This window comes from Curcuma longa, unplaced genomic scaffold (genome assembly GCF_044706935.1).
Source record: "Curcuma longa cultivar G26 ecotype Majalengka, Jawa Barat unplaced genomic scaffold, ITB_CL_G26_1.1 contig_16612, whole genome shotgun sequence".
NCBI lineage: Eukaryota > Viridiplantae > Streptophyta > Magnoliopsida > Zingiberales > Zingiberaceae > Curcuma > Curcuma longa.
Genome location: NW_027430396.1, coordinates 7,482 through 22,411, shown reverse-complemented (window position 1 = coordinate 22,411; position 14,930 = coordinate 7,482). Strand labels below are relative to the sequence as shown.

General features: G+C 33.1%; 1 protein-coding gene across 2 annotated transcripts; it reads left to right on the top strand.

The window, feature by feature from the left end:
* The first annotated feature begins 5,262 nt into the window (after positions 1-5,262).
* On the top strand, positions 5,263-14,583 carry LOC141816436 (MLO-like protein 1). 2 transcript variants are annotated; one of them, XM_074704221.1, is made up of 12 exons: positions 5,263-5,582; positions 5,656-5,713; positions 5,809-6,041; positions 7,155-7,271; positions 7,379-7,433; positions 7,550-7,641; positions 9,953-10,027; positions 10,185-10,273; positions 10,417-10,466; positions 13,474-13,514; positions 14,231-14,440; positions 14,512-14,583. In XM_074704221.1, exons 1-12 carry the CDS (start codon positions 5,439-5,441, stop codon positions 14,581-14,583), a joined length of 1,236 nt encoding a protein of 411 aa, XP_074560322.1. In that variant the 5' UTR covers positions 5,263-5,438. The 2 variants fall into 2 exon arrangements, with proteins under 2 accessions (XP_074560322.1, XP_074560321.1); XM_074704220.1 differs by having other exon boundaries at positions 7,544-7,641.
* Positions 14,584-14,930: the final 347 nt, after the last annotated feature.

Sequence of the window (14,930 nt, the reverse complement as noted above, 5' to 3'; positions counted from 1 at the left end):
AGAAGTTAAACTTGGTGAATGTACTTCATGTTCCAGATATAAGAAAGAACTTAGTCTCTGCTAGTCTCTTATGTAAGAGAGGATTCAAAATTGTGATGGAATCTGATAAAATTATCTTGCTCAAGAATGATGTGTATGTAGGAAAAGGATATTGTACTCAAGGCATGTTCAAGTTTAGCATTAATAATAAAGTGGATGATTCTCTTTATATTGTTGATTCTTGTGATTTATGGCATAGTAGACTAGCGCATTTAAATTACAAGTCAATTGAATATATGCAAAAACATAATTATATTGATCTTAGTAATAAGGATTTTAATAAGAAATGTGAAATTTGTATACAATCCAAAATTACTAAGAAACCTTTTCCTAAGGTTGAAAGGAATACACATTTACTAGAACTAATACATACTGACATCTGTGAATTAAATGGAAATATTACTAGAGGAGGAAAAAGGTACTTTATAACCTTTATTGATGATAGTTCTAGATTCACTTATGTGTATTTGTTAAGAAATAAAGATGAAGCATTCGAAATGTTTAAGAAATATAAAATGGAGGTAGAAAACATGCATGATAGGAAAATAAAGATTCTTCGTAGCGATAGAGGTGGAGAATATTTTTCTAGTGAATTTGATTATTTCTGTGAGTTACATGGTATTGTGCATGAATGTTCTGCTCCATATACTCCGCAACAAAATGGTTTAGCGGAGAGGAAGAACCGTACCTTGGTGGATATGGTTAATTCAATGTTACTAAATGCTAAGGTACCTCACAATCTATGGGGTGAGGCATTATTGACAGCCTGTCATATTCATAACAGGATACCGTCAAGAAATAGAAAGGTTTCTCCATATGAAATATGGAAAGGAAGAAAACCAAACTTAGATTATTTAAAAGTGTGGGGGTGTTTAGCCTTTTATCGTGTTCCTGATCAAAAGAGAACTAAATTAGGGCCAAGAGCCATAAAAGGCATTTTCATAGGATATGCTCAAAATTCTAAGGCATATAGAATTTTGGACTTAGTGTCCAATATAGTTATTGAATCAAGGGAGGTGGAATTTATTGAAAATAAATTCATTGTTGATTCAAACCCCAATTTGGAATATCCCCAAAAGGATACAGAAATTTCCCAAGAAGTAGTTGTAAATCAAGGCAATAAAAGTCTAAGTGACAATGAATCACTTGAACCAAGAAGAAGTAAAAGAGTGAGAAAAGAAAAAGACTTGGGTCCAAACTTTATCTCTTCTCAAGCTATAACTTTTTTGGTTGAAGGAACTAGGGATTCTGTGATAAATAAGATCCCAATTGTTCTAAACGTAGAGGGTGATCCTCAAACGTTTAAAGAAGCAATGGCCTCTAGAGATTCTGCTTTTTGGAAAGAAGCAGCAGATGACGAAATGAACTCAATATTATCTAATAATACTTGGGTCTTGGTCGATTTACCTCAAGGATCAAAGCCTATAGGATGCAAATGGGTATTTAAAAGGAAATGTGATACGAATGGTTCACTACAAACCTTTAAAGCAAGGTTGGTAGCAAAAGGGTTTAGACAAAAGGAAGGTCTAGACTATTTTGATACCTATGCACCTGTGGCAAGAATGACTTCTATTAGGACTCTTATAGCATTAGCATCCATTTACAAGCTTCATGTGCATCAAATGGATGTTAAAACGGCTTTTCTTAATGGAGATCTTAATGAAGAAATTTATATGGAACAACCGGAAGGCTATGTGCTACCCGGAAATGAAAAGAAAGTTTGTAAACTTGTTAAGTCTTTATACGGCTTAAAACAGGCGCCTAAACAATGGCATGAGAAGTTTGATTCTATAGTGTTATCGAATGGCTTCTCACACAAAAGTGCAGATAGATGTATATACTCCAAATTTACTAAAGACTATGGAGTAATAATCTGTTTGTATGTAGATGATATGCTAATTTTTGGGACGAATTTAGAAGGAATTCGTCAAACAAAGGAGTATCTAACTTCTAAATTTAAAATGAAGGATTTGAATGAAGTTGATACGATACTAGGCATAAAGGTGCTTAGACATGAAATTGGCTTTGTTTTAAGTCAATCTCATTACATCAAAAAGGTATTGGAAAAGTTTGAGCATCTTAAAATTAAGGAGTCCAATACACCCTATGATCCTAATTTTAAATTAGAAGAAAACATGGGGAGACCTGTAGCACAATTAGAATATGCAAGTGCTATAGGAAGTTTAATGTATGCCATGCATTGCACCAGACCAGATATAGCATTTGCTGTGTGCAAACTATCAAGATTTACTGGAAAACCAAGTAATAAACATTGGAAAGCTATAACTAGAATTCTTGGATATCTCAAGAAAACTATAAACTTGGGATTACATTACAGTAGTTATCCTGCTGTATTAGAAGGTTATTCCGATGCTAGTTGGATTACAAATCTAAGTGATAACAAGTCCACTTCATGATGGATTTTCACCATAGGTGGTGGAGCAATAAGTTGGGCCTCAAAGAAACAAACTTGTATTTCACATTCTACTATGGAGGCTGAATTTATAGCTTTATCAGCCGCTGGCAAAGAAGCGGAATGGCTTAGGAATTTGTTATATGATATAGAGTTGTGGCCACAACCAATGACTGCCATTTCGATCTTCTGTGATAGTGAATCAACCATGTCTCGAGCACATAACAAGGTTTATAATGGAAAGTCTAGACATATAAGCTTGAGACATGAGTATGTGAGGCAATTAATAGGAGATGGTATAATCACCATCACATATGTAAAATCCCAAGGGAATTTAGCAGACCCATTGACTAAAGGTTTGTCAAGGGATAAAATCAAGGAGACTACTGCTAAAATGGGATTAAAACCTGTAATTGTTAAATAATGGGAACCTAACCTTATTCTAGTAGAACATTAGTTTCAAGGTTTAATGGGTAATAACAAGTTATTTAACAATTGGGGCACTAAGATATAGGATTTAGTGTCATTATGAGGATGAGTTAATACTCTTAATGGATTGATAATATTATTTATCAAAAGATTCCACCTATGTGAATATAGAAGTGGTGCCGCTTCGATTGAGAATTTTAGAGGTTTTATTCTCATAAATATTCATGAAACCAGGATGAGCACAGGGCCATAAAAGTGCTAAATTTAATAAATTCTTGAACTTGAAGAGATACAGTTTATGTGTGTGATTTTTCGGTACTAACACAAAGAGTATAAGTTTAATCAATTAGACACTTATTACTCTGTTAGAACCTTTAAAGTTTACACTAAAGGAATATTTAATCCTTGTGATATATTCTTTATGCATAAATTGTAAAATAGTGGGGGATTGAAGTATATTTTACAATATATACTTAACGTGAATAAGTAAATATTAATATTTATTTATTTCATTTAAATAGGAAAAGGGTGCATAATGAAAAGATGCATCTCTTTTCATGAAATGGTGCATAATGAAGAGATACAACTCTTCGTGTGTTGCATGGAAGGGTGCATACCATCTATAAATATCCTCCACTACACACTACAAGAACTCATCTTCTACTCATCTACTACTTAGTGTATTGTGTGAGTTTAATTTAAAAAATTAAATATCTAAATTATAAAAAATTATTTTTAAAAGTTATTTTGAATTTTAATAATTATGTTCCTTCCAAATTAATTTTGGTCCGGACGCGGAAAGAGAACAGTATTATTAAAGAAAAATGATGGGAAAAAATCAAAAGCAATGTTGACTTGGAAAAACTAAGAAGGAAAAAATAAAAATAAAATGATTAAAGTGAAAGAATAATTTCTTTATCTTCCTTATTCGTTACTTCGACTCCAATCAAACTTGCTAAGTCTAAATATACTAACGGTATCAATTAGGATGGGCCCCTTAGATTCAAATAAGGTCCGAATTTGAATTCAATTTGAAAATTCTAAATTTAAAATTTAACTCGGATAACTTGATCAATCCAAATAATTCAACTGATCCGATTAAAAAAGATTTTTTTAATATTAGTTTTTTTTATAATTCTTCATTTTTATTTTAATATTTTATAATGATCATGCTAACATTTAAAATATCTTAATTTTTAAAATAAAATTTAATTTAATTTTTAAAAATTAAAATTTAAATTCAAGTCGATCCGAATCAATCCAAGTCCATTCGAATTCAATCCAATTCAAAAACTCTCAATTTAAAATCGAAAATTTTCAATCCTAATTTGATATTTTTCATATCGATTTGAGTCAGGTTGACTGATCGGATTGATTTTTTACACCCTAATGAATACCAATCTAGCGTACTTTTAAAGGTTTTAAAAGATATAATATAATATTTCTTATTTAACTTATTTTAATCGCTTAAGTTTTTAATTAAATTTTAATATTTATAATTGTCACTAAGATGATGATATTATTTATCAACAATACTGCTGGATGGAAATGATCTTTTTTATATGTTTTATATTGGATTCGAATTTGAAAATAGATTTATCCTTGAAATATTTATTACAGATGATAATTTTATTGATATAGAAATCTAAATGAACGATTCATTTGTATAGTAATATGTATATACAAATGGGTAAAAAAAAATCAAAAGCATATTTTCATCAAAAGAATAATTTTTATTTTTCAAAAATATCAAAGCAACACCCTAATATATATTTTTATTCTAAAAATACTTTTACTTCAGTATTATTATAGCTTGTTACAAATAAAATAAAATTATTTTAGTTCAATAAAAAATATTGTATAAAAAATATTTTATTAACTTATCAAAATTATTTAAATTTATTAAAATCTCTTCAAGTCACTTTAAAATCATTATGACAACTATAGTCGTAGTTTTGATATAACCTTATTATATTTATAACAAATTTTAATAAAAATAGGCCAATTTATTTTAATAATTTGTAAGTAGTTATAGCTATTACAGCATCTTAGAAAAAAAATTTAAAATAAAAATAAATAAATTAGAATAAAAATACCTTTAAATAAAAAATATATTGAATTGCTATTTTAATATATTTTTTTTAAAAAAATAGCATCATTTCATAAGCCATAATAAGTTATTTTTTGATAATGTGTTCAGATTTTGCCGACTACTTCAGAGATACATAGAATTTTTTTTTGATTCGGATAAATTCGGAACCTAACTTAAAATTATATATTTTTTATTTTTTTAAAAAAAATTATATAAGAAGTATTAAATATGATATATTATTATTTTATAATTCAGGCAATTGTCCAGATTTAAAAAAGAAGCATCCCTCTCCATCTCCAACCCAGAAAGTGGTGCTGGAGTTGAAAAAAGCCGGAGAGTTTGGCTGCCCGTTTCGTCGCTGGTCCTGGACTTTCCGATCAAAGAGTTCAAGGAACTAGTTTTGATTTTTCTTCCCTCTTTCTTGACCTTGATTGAGTGAGAGACCTTTGACTCTGTCGAGTAGGAATGGCGGAGGGCGGCGGAGCTGGAGAAGCCGCGTCCGGCGACATGAAGCTTGAGTTCACTCCCACATGGATTGTGTCCTCTGTTTGCTTCATCATCATCCTCGTTTCTCTCTTCGTCGAGCGCCTCATCCACCACCTCGGAAAGGTCAGTTTTTTTTTTCCTCTCTCCCTTTCTTGTTCCTGCGTACTCTAGTTTGTGAAGTGTGGCAGTCTTTCAGGTCCTCAAGAGAAAGAACCAGAAGCCGCTCTTCGACGCCCTCCAGAAGGTGAAAGAAGGTACCTTTTGCTGCCATGTCCTTCTTTTCTCCCTAGATCGGTTGGTTTGTGTGTCATATTTTCTAAAAACGGGAAGTTGGGGTTTTGGGGGGCAGAGTTAATGCTCCTGGGGTTCATTTCGCTGCTTCTCACGGTGCTCCAGGGTTCGATCCAAAAGATCTGCATCCCTCAAGGATGGACCCGTCACATGCTTCCCTGCAAGAGGGAGGATTCCACTGACAACCATGGTACTTCCCACTTCCAGGCTGTGTTTTCTGCTGGCATCTATGGAAGCCATCGAAGGCTGCTCTCAGGGGGTGGATCGGAGGCATCTCATTGCTTGAACAGGGTTTGTTCGGTGCCACTCCATGTTTATTTATGTAACTTATGTTTCTGTCTGAATTTTTATTTAGTTTTCTTCGAGTTAACAAGTAAATTTTGAGTATGGTCTTCCAGATGTACTATAGTTTCTGTGGGCATGCTACCAAATCTCCTCATTCCAGGTTCTACCCTTTCATGAAAGATTGATCAATATTTTTTATGATTTTGTATGAGTTTTGTGAACTATAGCAGCATTTAGAGGTCCCTAATATATCATACTTAGATTATATGCAAAATACTTCTGAAACGAGTTGAGAAATGTCTTTTATATATAATGATGAACTTAGTTATCTTGGTTAAATTTTGTTAAGGGAAGATGTGTAACTAATTATCTGCTGATATTTGTCTCATTGAATAATCCTCAAATACTTGAGATGAATGGCGTAAATAATGATGTTTAGACTTATGTTATGATCCTATCCTACACTGTTTTCTTAAAAAGAATGAACACTAGAAGCAATTCGAGACAGTTTTGTATATTGCTTTGCAAAGCATTTTAAGTCGGTCCATTTGAGTCAGTGGTCTTCAAAAGTTTTTATTTTTTCAATTCATGAGCTAAAAGAGAAGAATGAGTCACTTCTTTGGTAATAATAGTATTATAGCAAAGGGTAAAAGGGAAACCTTTTCTCTCCTATCATTCTTGCATCATTCATTCCTTGCTTACTATAGGACATTGGGCTATATCATATTTATGCACTGTTTCACTCTTTTCCTGTTCTGTCATCTTATTAAATTTTTTCCTTCCAGTGAACTTCTCTAGTATTATATATCTGTTTGGAATGATATTATTTTGGCCAGTCTTTCTTCTCAGAAAAAAGGAAAACTTTTCATGTCATCTGTTCAATTGATTCTTTCTAGTGAAGTATGCTAATGACTATTAATCTATTGTTGACACCCCCTTAGCTAAGCCCCAAATAGTTGGGAAAAATGATAAGTGAAGATGATGATCCCTACCTTCAATGTTATTCTGTAATAGCAAATCATATATAGCACATTTTCTATGTATATCCTTATTTCTTATCCTTGTCTGTTTATGCACTAATAATGTATTTATGATTTTACTGGTACACGTTCCATGCAGGGAAAAGTTCCATTGTTGTCTCTTGAGGCAATCCATCAACTTCATATCTTTATCTTTGTATTGGCAGTCACTCATGTCGCTTTTAGTGCCCTAACTATGCTTTTAGGGGGAGCAAAGGTATAAATTTTCATTAATTTGCTTGTTGGTTGTTTAATAGATATTCACAAAAGAGCTTATATGAAGGATCTTTAGCTCTAACCACCCATTTTGTTTTTTTGAATCAGATTCGTCAATGGAAGCAATGGGAGGAATCTATCCAGAAAGAAATCAAAGAAAATGGTAATGCTTTGGGCCTTCAACTTGATATTGGCTTAATGTGGTAGTCAGATGCAAGATTTCACTTTGTCAATTTGTCAAAGCATACTAGTTGCTGATCTTATCATATTTAGGTGTAGCTCCAAAAAGGGTAGTTCATGTGAATCAATTTCAATTTATCAGAGACCGCTTCAAGGGTATTGGTGCAAACTCAGTGATCATGAGATGGTTGGTAAGTTTTGATCATACCTTGGAACATACTTTAGATTGAATTGTGTATTTGCCATGTATTCCTTACTTAGGGCTTATTTTATATTTCTTGCTAGCTGAATTATAATATATATATATACATAAATGTATTTGTTGAACTTGGGACATTGAGGCTGTAAATCTGAAATGACACTCTCTTTTGTTCTGAAAACTCAGTGTGGGTTTTATCTTAGGTCTCCAACAATGCATGCAGTAACTAAAATGTAAACACAGCAATCTAAATTTCCTTAAGCTGCAACTCTGGACTCTCTTCTGTGAGTGGTATCAATCTTTTTTTTTTTTGTCTTCTTTGAGCACAAAAATCTACTCATGTTAAGTACACATATTCTTGTACTTGGATTTGTTCCATTTGATTCAATGTTCTCAACCACTCTTCTGTAGTTGCGTTACATGGTATCATATGTAAGATTCTTCCAGAGCTCTGTCATTGAGGTGTAAAACATTCTTCAAATATGCCAATCCTTTAAATTTCTTGAAGTTCACTTTTTCTTTATATCAAAATTTACTCTCTTTTAAGTGCTTGGGATTTTAATATCTTCTACCAACAATTGGAAGTCAGACTATCCGAACAAACTTGAAGGTGATCTTATGATTCATCTAAGAAACTAGCATCAACATCGTAATAAACTTGAAGGTGATTCTATGATTCATCTGAAGAATTCTGCTAAGAGAGAGAAAGAACTGGTATTGTATTTCTCAAATTCTTTATTAAATTATGTACATGAGGATCTTGCTATTTATACACTTCTTCCCTATTTATTTATGGAATGAAATACAATCAAATCAAATCAAAAAAATCTGCCCATAATATCCAATCAAATCTAAATCAAACTATCCATATTTACAATATATTCTACAATACTCCCCCTAAAGTTGAGTTGTACATATTGTATATGGCCATCTTATCACATAGTAGAAGCTTCAACAACATTAGTTGGTCCGAGCATAATCTTTTGTCGGCTTTCCTCGTTGCGGACTTCAGCAAACACCTTACGCATACTCGACAACGGCTTGAGGCTGAGAATGCATGAGCGTACGTTGTCCAGTGAGGAGTTTAATCCGAACAGGAACTTGAAGGTCCTCCTCTGCTCATTGATTTTTGATGGAGTTCGGAGTCGGTTTTACAGGCCCGTGGTGAACATCAAAGATGTTGACTTGTTGCCAATGGCGAGAAAGGGTGTTGAAATATTGTGCAACAGATAACTCACCTTGTCTAAGGTTGTGAAGATTCAATTCGACCTCGAACAACTCCGACGTATTGTCTGAATGTGAGTATGTTTCCTTTATAGCTTCCCATATATCCTTTGCAGATTGGTGAAGAAGGAAATTTTCCCCGATTTTGTAGGTCATCGAATTTATCAACCAAGACATCACCATGTGATTCTCATCATTCAAAATTTTGTATTTTGGGTCGTCGGGTGAGGGTGTGACAGAGGCGCTGGTGAGGAAATTCTCTTTCCCTTTGCCGCAGATATACATCCTTACGGACTGTGACCATTGGAATAATTCAGACTGCTGAATTTGTGGCTAGTGAGATAGGAGCCTTCGACTTCGACAGGAGCATTATGGGTTGTCATGGTTTATGATTTTTGTTGCAGCTAATGGGCGAGAACAAAATTGTGGTTGCTAAGAGTTTGTTGCGCTTGAAGAAAGAGATAGATGATGACTTATTGTGTTGGAAGTAGCTTTTGTAACAGAATAGATTCAATGGCAGATTGCTACTTTGCTACCATGAAGAATTTTGTCGAGAGAGAGAAAGAACTGGAATTGTATTTCTCAAATTCTTTATTAAATTATATACATGAGGATCATTGCTATTTATACACTTCTTCCCTACCCATTTATGGAATGAAATGCAATAAAATCAAATAAAATCTGCCCATAATATCTAATCAAATAAATCTAAATCAAACTATTCATATTTACAATATATTCTACAACAATCTAAGAAACTAGCATTAACTTTTGATATGTGGACCCAATTTTTCTATGAATTATAATAAGATCTAAACTTATTATAATTTCTTTGTATATTATATATATGAGGATTTTTTGCTTTAAGCTTACTATCAGTTTCTCTGGAAGATACTCCTAACACACATTTGAGAATGGCATTATGACTCTGTTTATCTGGGTCGTTGTTGCAGTCACAATCATCTTTCTCTTGCATATAGTTTAAAAATGAATATGATATCTTGTGTCTTGAAGCTGAAGCATTCATTAATCAGCTGACAAGAAGATATGTGAAATAATACTCCTTTTGGTTTTTGCAGCATTCATTTGTCAAACAATTCTATGGGTCGGTCACAAAATCTGATTACACCACCATGAGGCTAGGTTTCATTATGGTAAACAATATTCTGAAACACAAATTTAATAGTTCATTTTTGTTGCATAGTGTTCACATTAAAAGTGTTATCACTAATCTAATCTGTATGGTTGTGCCTAGCTGATTTTTGAACTACACATATTTTCTATTAATATTGAATCCTCTTCCACTTCTAGACTCATTGCAAAGCCAATCCAAAGTTTGACTTCCACAAGTATATGATTCGGGCACTTGAAGCTGATTTCAAGAAAGTTGTTGGTATAAGGTAATTTAAATCATAAAGCAATTTTTGACACTTAACCCTGTTATAACGATAAATTTTTTCTAATTCATGAAATTTATCATCTTAAACAATAATGTGTTAAAATGCTTTTATTAGATGGTCCTTATATTTCTCTTTCTTTTCAGTTGGTATCTCTTGGTGTTTGTCTTCATTTTCTTGTTGCTGAATGTTAATGGTAAGATACTATTCAGAGTTTTTCTTTTTATAAGGGAAAGTTTTCTTTTGTATTTTTAGTATGTTTTCACACAAATTTCAAGATTGTGCAGATTTATCTAGGAATTTTGTTTAGGCTTTTAAAAAACCAAAACTTTTGTGCTGCAAATATCTTGTGGTATACATAAAAGGTGGAATAAAAATTAGCCAAAAATTTTACAAAGTCGATAGACTCATCTACGCCTATTTTTTGATTTAGTAACATGAATCTCTATGGATATGTTTGAGCTCCTAACTCTTGTATTTGTCTTGTGAAGGGAAGAGGGATCTTTTGTACTTTCTTGTGATTTTTTTTAAAAGTTGTTCCTCTTCTTTTCTATTATTATTATATCACTTTCTGATATTTTCTACTATCTATTCTTGTTATCTCCATTGTTATAATCAAGATTTAAAATGTTGCCACCCAAAATTGGTGGTATTTACCATTCTGGTGGGGGACCTGTGCAGTAACCCTTCGTGAGTTGCGATGCTGCCGCAGCCCTTCGTGGTCGCAACAACCAAGGTTTTGTTCGTTTAATTAATTTTTTTATTTTTAAATATGTATTTTTTTATTGTAAATAAACTATTATTAATAATAGTTAATAAATATTAAAAATTATTTTTAAAATTAAAAAAATTAATTAAATATTTTATATTAAATATAAATTTACAATACTCTATTTTTCAAAAATATAATTCTTAAACATTTCAAATAAGTTTTAAAAAATTAAAAATTTACAAATGCATTCAAAAAATAATTTAATACCGTCAAATAATTTTATAATTATTTTTAGCCTTTCAAATGATTTTATAATTTTAGACTTACTTTTGAATTTTGAGAATTACTTATTTTTAAAAATATTTTTTACAAAAATATAATAGGTATTATCTTATGAGAAAATATTGAAATATAAATTCAACATTTCAAAATATAGAGTATATTTAATAATCAAATAGTAATAAAATTAATATACATTTATATTTAAAATTTTAAAAAGTATCGGCACAGTATGATTCAGTACCGAAACCGTATCATTCCAGTTTGAGACCAAAACCTCGATATAGATCAAGATTTTAAACCTTGGATATAGGCAAATGAGACCTTGTTTTGAGCTCAAACATTAACTTCTCTTGGCTTGGAATGGATATGTGAAACCAAGCTAGTGGAATTTTATTTGCTGATTGACATAAACATACTTTGTCAAAGACCATTTCTTGTATTTTTGCCAAATTGTGAGATGGCATCATCATCCAAGCCAAGACAAACTACATCCGCTGAGGTGAATAGCTCCTTGGAGACGATAAAACTGTCTCCATGCCAAGACAAACTTCATCCTTATCTTGTATAGAGAAGAAAAGAAATTGTCTGTGGAAAGTGAATTGTAGTCATGTATGGAAGACCAGTAGCTTTGGAGGGATGATCAATCTGTAGTAGGACACAGTGTGATGACAACTTGAAATTGAACTCGTCATATGATGATCAGTAATGATATTTGCATCACAACTAATCTATGTTTAGATATCATTATTTCCTAATGATGTTTTTAAGTAGGTTATGGTTCCCCCATGACGCTTTGGGGCTTTAGGTTGTAGGCCGAGAACAAGATAACTCACCAATCTCTGATAACACCATTCCATGTGAAGGAGAAAATGCTCAACATCTGGTGGGCTCAGTTGGAGATGATTGATTTAGGGTAGCTGTTTGCTTTGTTTTTTTTTCCCTACATTAGTACATCAGTTACTGGACCCCATTGATCTACTATTGCACATCACCTTCTATAAGCCTACATAACTTTTCAAACCCCTTAATATGATATACAGGATAATATCATGACTTCAAAACTACCCTCAAGACCATCCATTTAATAATATAGATCAGAGGAACTGATGAAGATTATAATGGTTAATCAAGTCCAAAGATTGTTAAATAAGATTTAGGTTTGAAGGTGAGTTAGTATATGTAAGACCTCCAACTATTAAAGTTGACACAAAATAACAAGATGATATCTGTATGTCCTCTCACCCAAGATTTAGCAATGCCTATCTGTTGTGGGATATTGGTACCTGACCAGAACAATTGTGTTGGAGCCATGCAGGTGTCCTGACACGTGGTGCCGACACCGATTTGGAGACAGGTTCCAAGAGAACTATTTCATGTGGATCATGCTTTGTCCATGTTGATCCAACGATCCTATTACAACAAGCAGAACAATATGTTTCATCCATGCCAATGGAAAGGGATGACATTTCAATCCCACCCATGCTCTCCCCTCCACTAGCCTGGCTTCATCTAGCTAGACAAAAGTGAGATCATGCAGAAGCTAACATCAAGGTCTCATTTGCTATCTACATAGGAAAACAAAAAGAGGGAAATTTAATTGAAAAATAAAAGAAGAGAAAAAAAACTGTATGGAAGAGCTGCTGAGAGAAAGTAAAAAACAAGAGAGGATACAAACATTGCCTTGGATAGATCTCGAGAAAAATTCATTCATATTAGTGGATCATCAGATTGCTACTGCATTCCAATTTATGTTATTATCATGGTTATCTTTTGTCCTTGTACCATTATATTATAGCCTTCTAATAAACTTTTCTACTATTATGCAATTTCAGATTATCACAACATTGATATCAGAGCAAGAAAAATTGTTCTCACTTAACTCCATATTCAATTTTGAAATATATAGTCATCCAATCCAACTTCACTGGAATCAAAGTTTTTTTTTTTTCCCTCTAGATATATTATGCTTCTGTAGTTAAGATTAAATTTGGCTGGAATCCCCACAGAAATTTCTGTAGTTATGCGATGTCCATTCAGTTCGTGATTATTGTGAGAAGATATGAAACTGCTAGTCTAGCATTACTCCTAGGATACTCTGAGCAACAACATTATCCATCCAATAAATAGTTAGCAATCCTTTATTCAGGGTTCCGCTGACTGTGTTTATGCTCATTTAGAGAACTTGAGAAACTTGTTTTTTCTTGTGCAGGTTGGTACACACACTTTTGGATATCATTCATTCCTCTGATTGTAAGTATTCTTTTTCCACAGAACTTGTAATTTAGGTAGATTTGTCATAGCCTACTTCTGGCATTTTTAGGTCCCTTTGTTTCACAGAACATATTTTTTTGGAAAATATTTTCCTCATTTTCAGTGTTTGGCATGATGGAACACAATTGATGGAATTTTTTTGCCTTGTCAACTTGAAAATATGAGCATGTTAAGAGAAAATGACTTCTGTGCAAAATGAGTGGAAAATGTTTTCCCCCACTGATATGTGAGCTCTCTACTGTCCACCCTTATCTATGAGGCCTCCCCTGTAGTCTGTGAAGCCTCTCCCCCTTCATCGTTGACCACTAGCTGTTCTTCACCCTTGACCATGAGGCCAACTACATCATCAATTGCGAGCCCTCTCCATCTCTGCCATTATCTATGTACCACCCTTTGGCCTCAACCTTTGCTCTCCATTTCAACTGCAAGTTCCCTCCATCTTCCATCATCTGTGAGCTTCTTTGTGGGGAAGAGGCTGTGGCAGAGAAGGAACAATATTTTTTCCCTCGACGTATAGTAGTACCTTTCTGTGTAAAACTTTTCCTTGTAAATTTTTTCATAGAAAATATCTTACATAGATACAATATTTTATGTGAAACAAATGGATCTTTGGTGAGAGCCACAAGTAGTTGACTATTGGTACACTAACTTTTTGTTAGTATCTAGTAATCTTAACTTTATTTGTACTTATGCAGCTGCTGCTTGCTATTGGCACTAAACTGGAGCATGTGATTACCCAGTTGGCTCATGGGGTCGCTGAAAAACATTCTGCTATTTTAGGAGATTTGGTCATCAACCCATCCGATGATCACTTCTGGTTCCACCAACCAGGAATTGTCCTGTACTTGATACACTTTATCCTGTTTCAAAATGCCTTTGAGATGGCATTTTTGTTCTGGATCTTTGTAAGCAGCCTTTACAATCCACTTCATGCATGGTAAAGAAGAGAAAGTAACAGATTAATATTGCCATGCAGGCCACACATGGCTTCAATTCATGCATCATGGATGCAGTCAGTTTTATAGTCCCCAGACTCGTCATCGGGTAGGTCAAAGTGTCTAATTTTTTACGCTTCGAACTTAATACATGAGTGTCATTGTTTCTGGTTCTAAATCCTTATATATGTATATATATTTTTTATGCAGGGTCATCATTCAACTCCTCTGCAGCTACAGCACACTGCCGCTCTATGCTATTGTCACCCAGGTAATAAATATACACTTGATACCCTTGTTCTGATCAAGTAGATTGATACTATAACTGAAACTTCTGTTCCTGTTAAAGATGGGGAGTTACTTCAAGAAAACTATATTCAATGAACATGTGCAAGAGGGGCTTCTAGGTTGGCTTCAAAATGTAAAGAGGCGCAAGGGTCAATGGGCTTCAAAACAAACA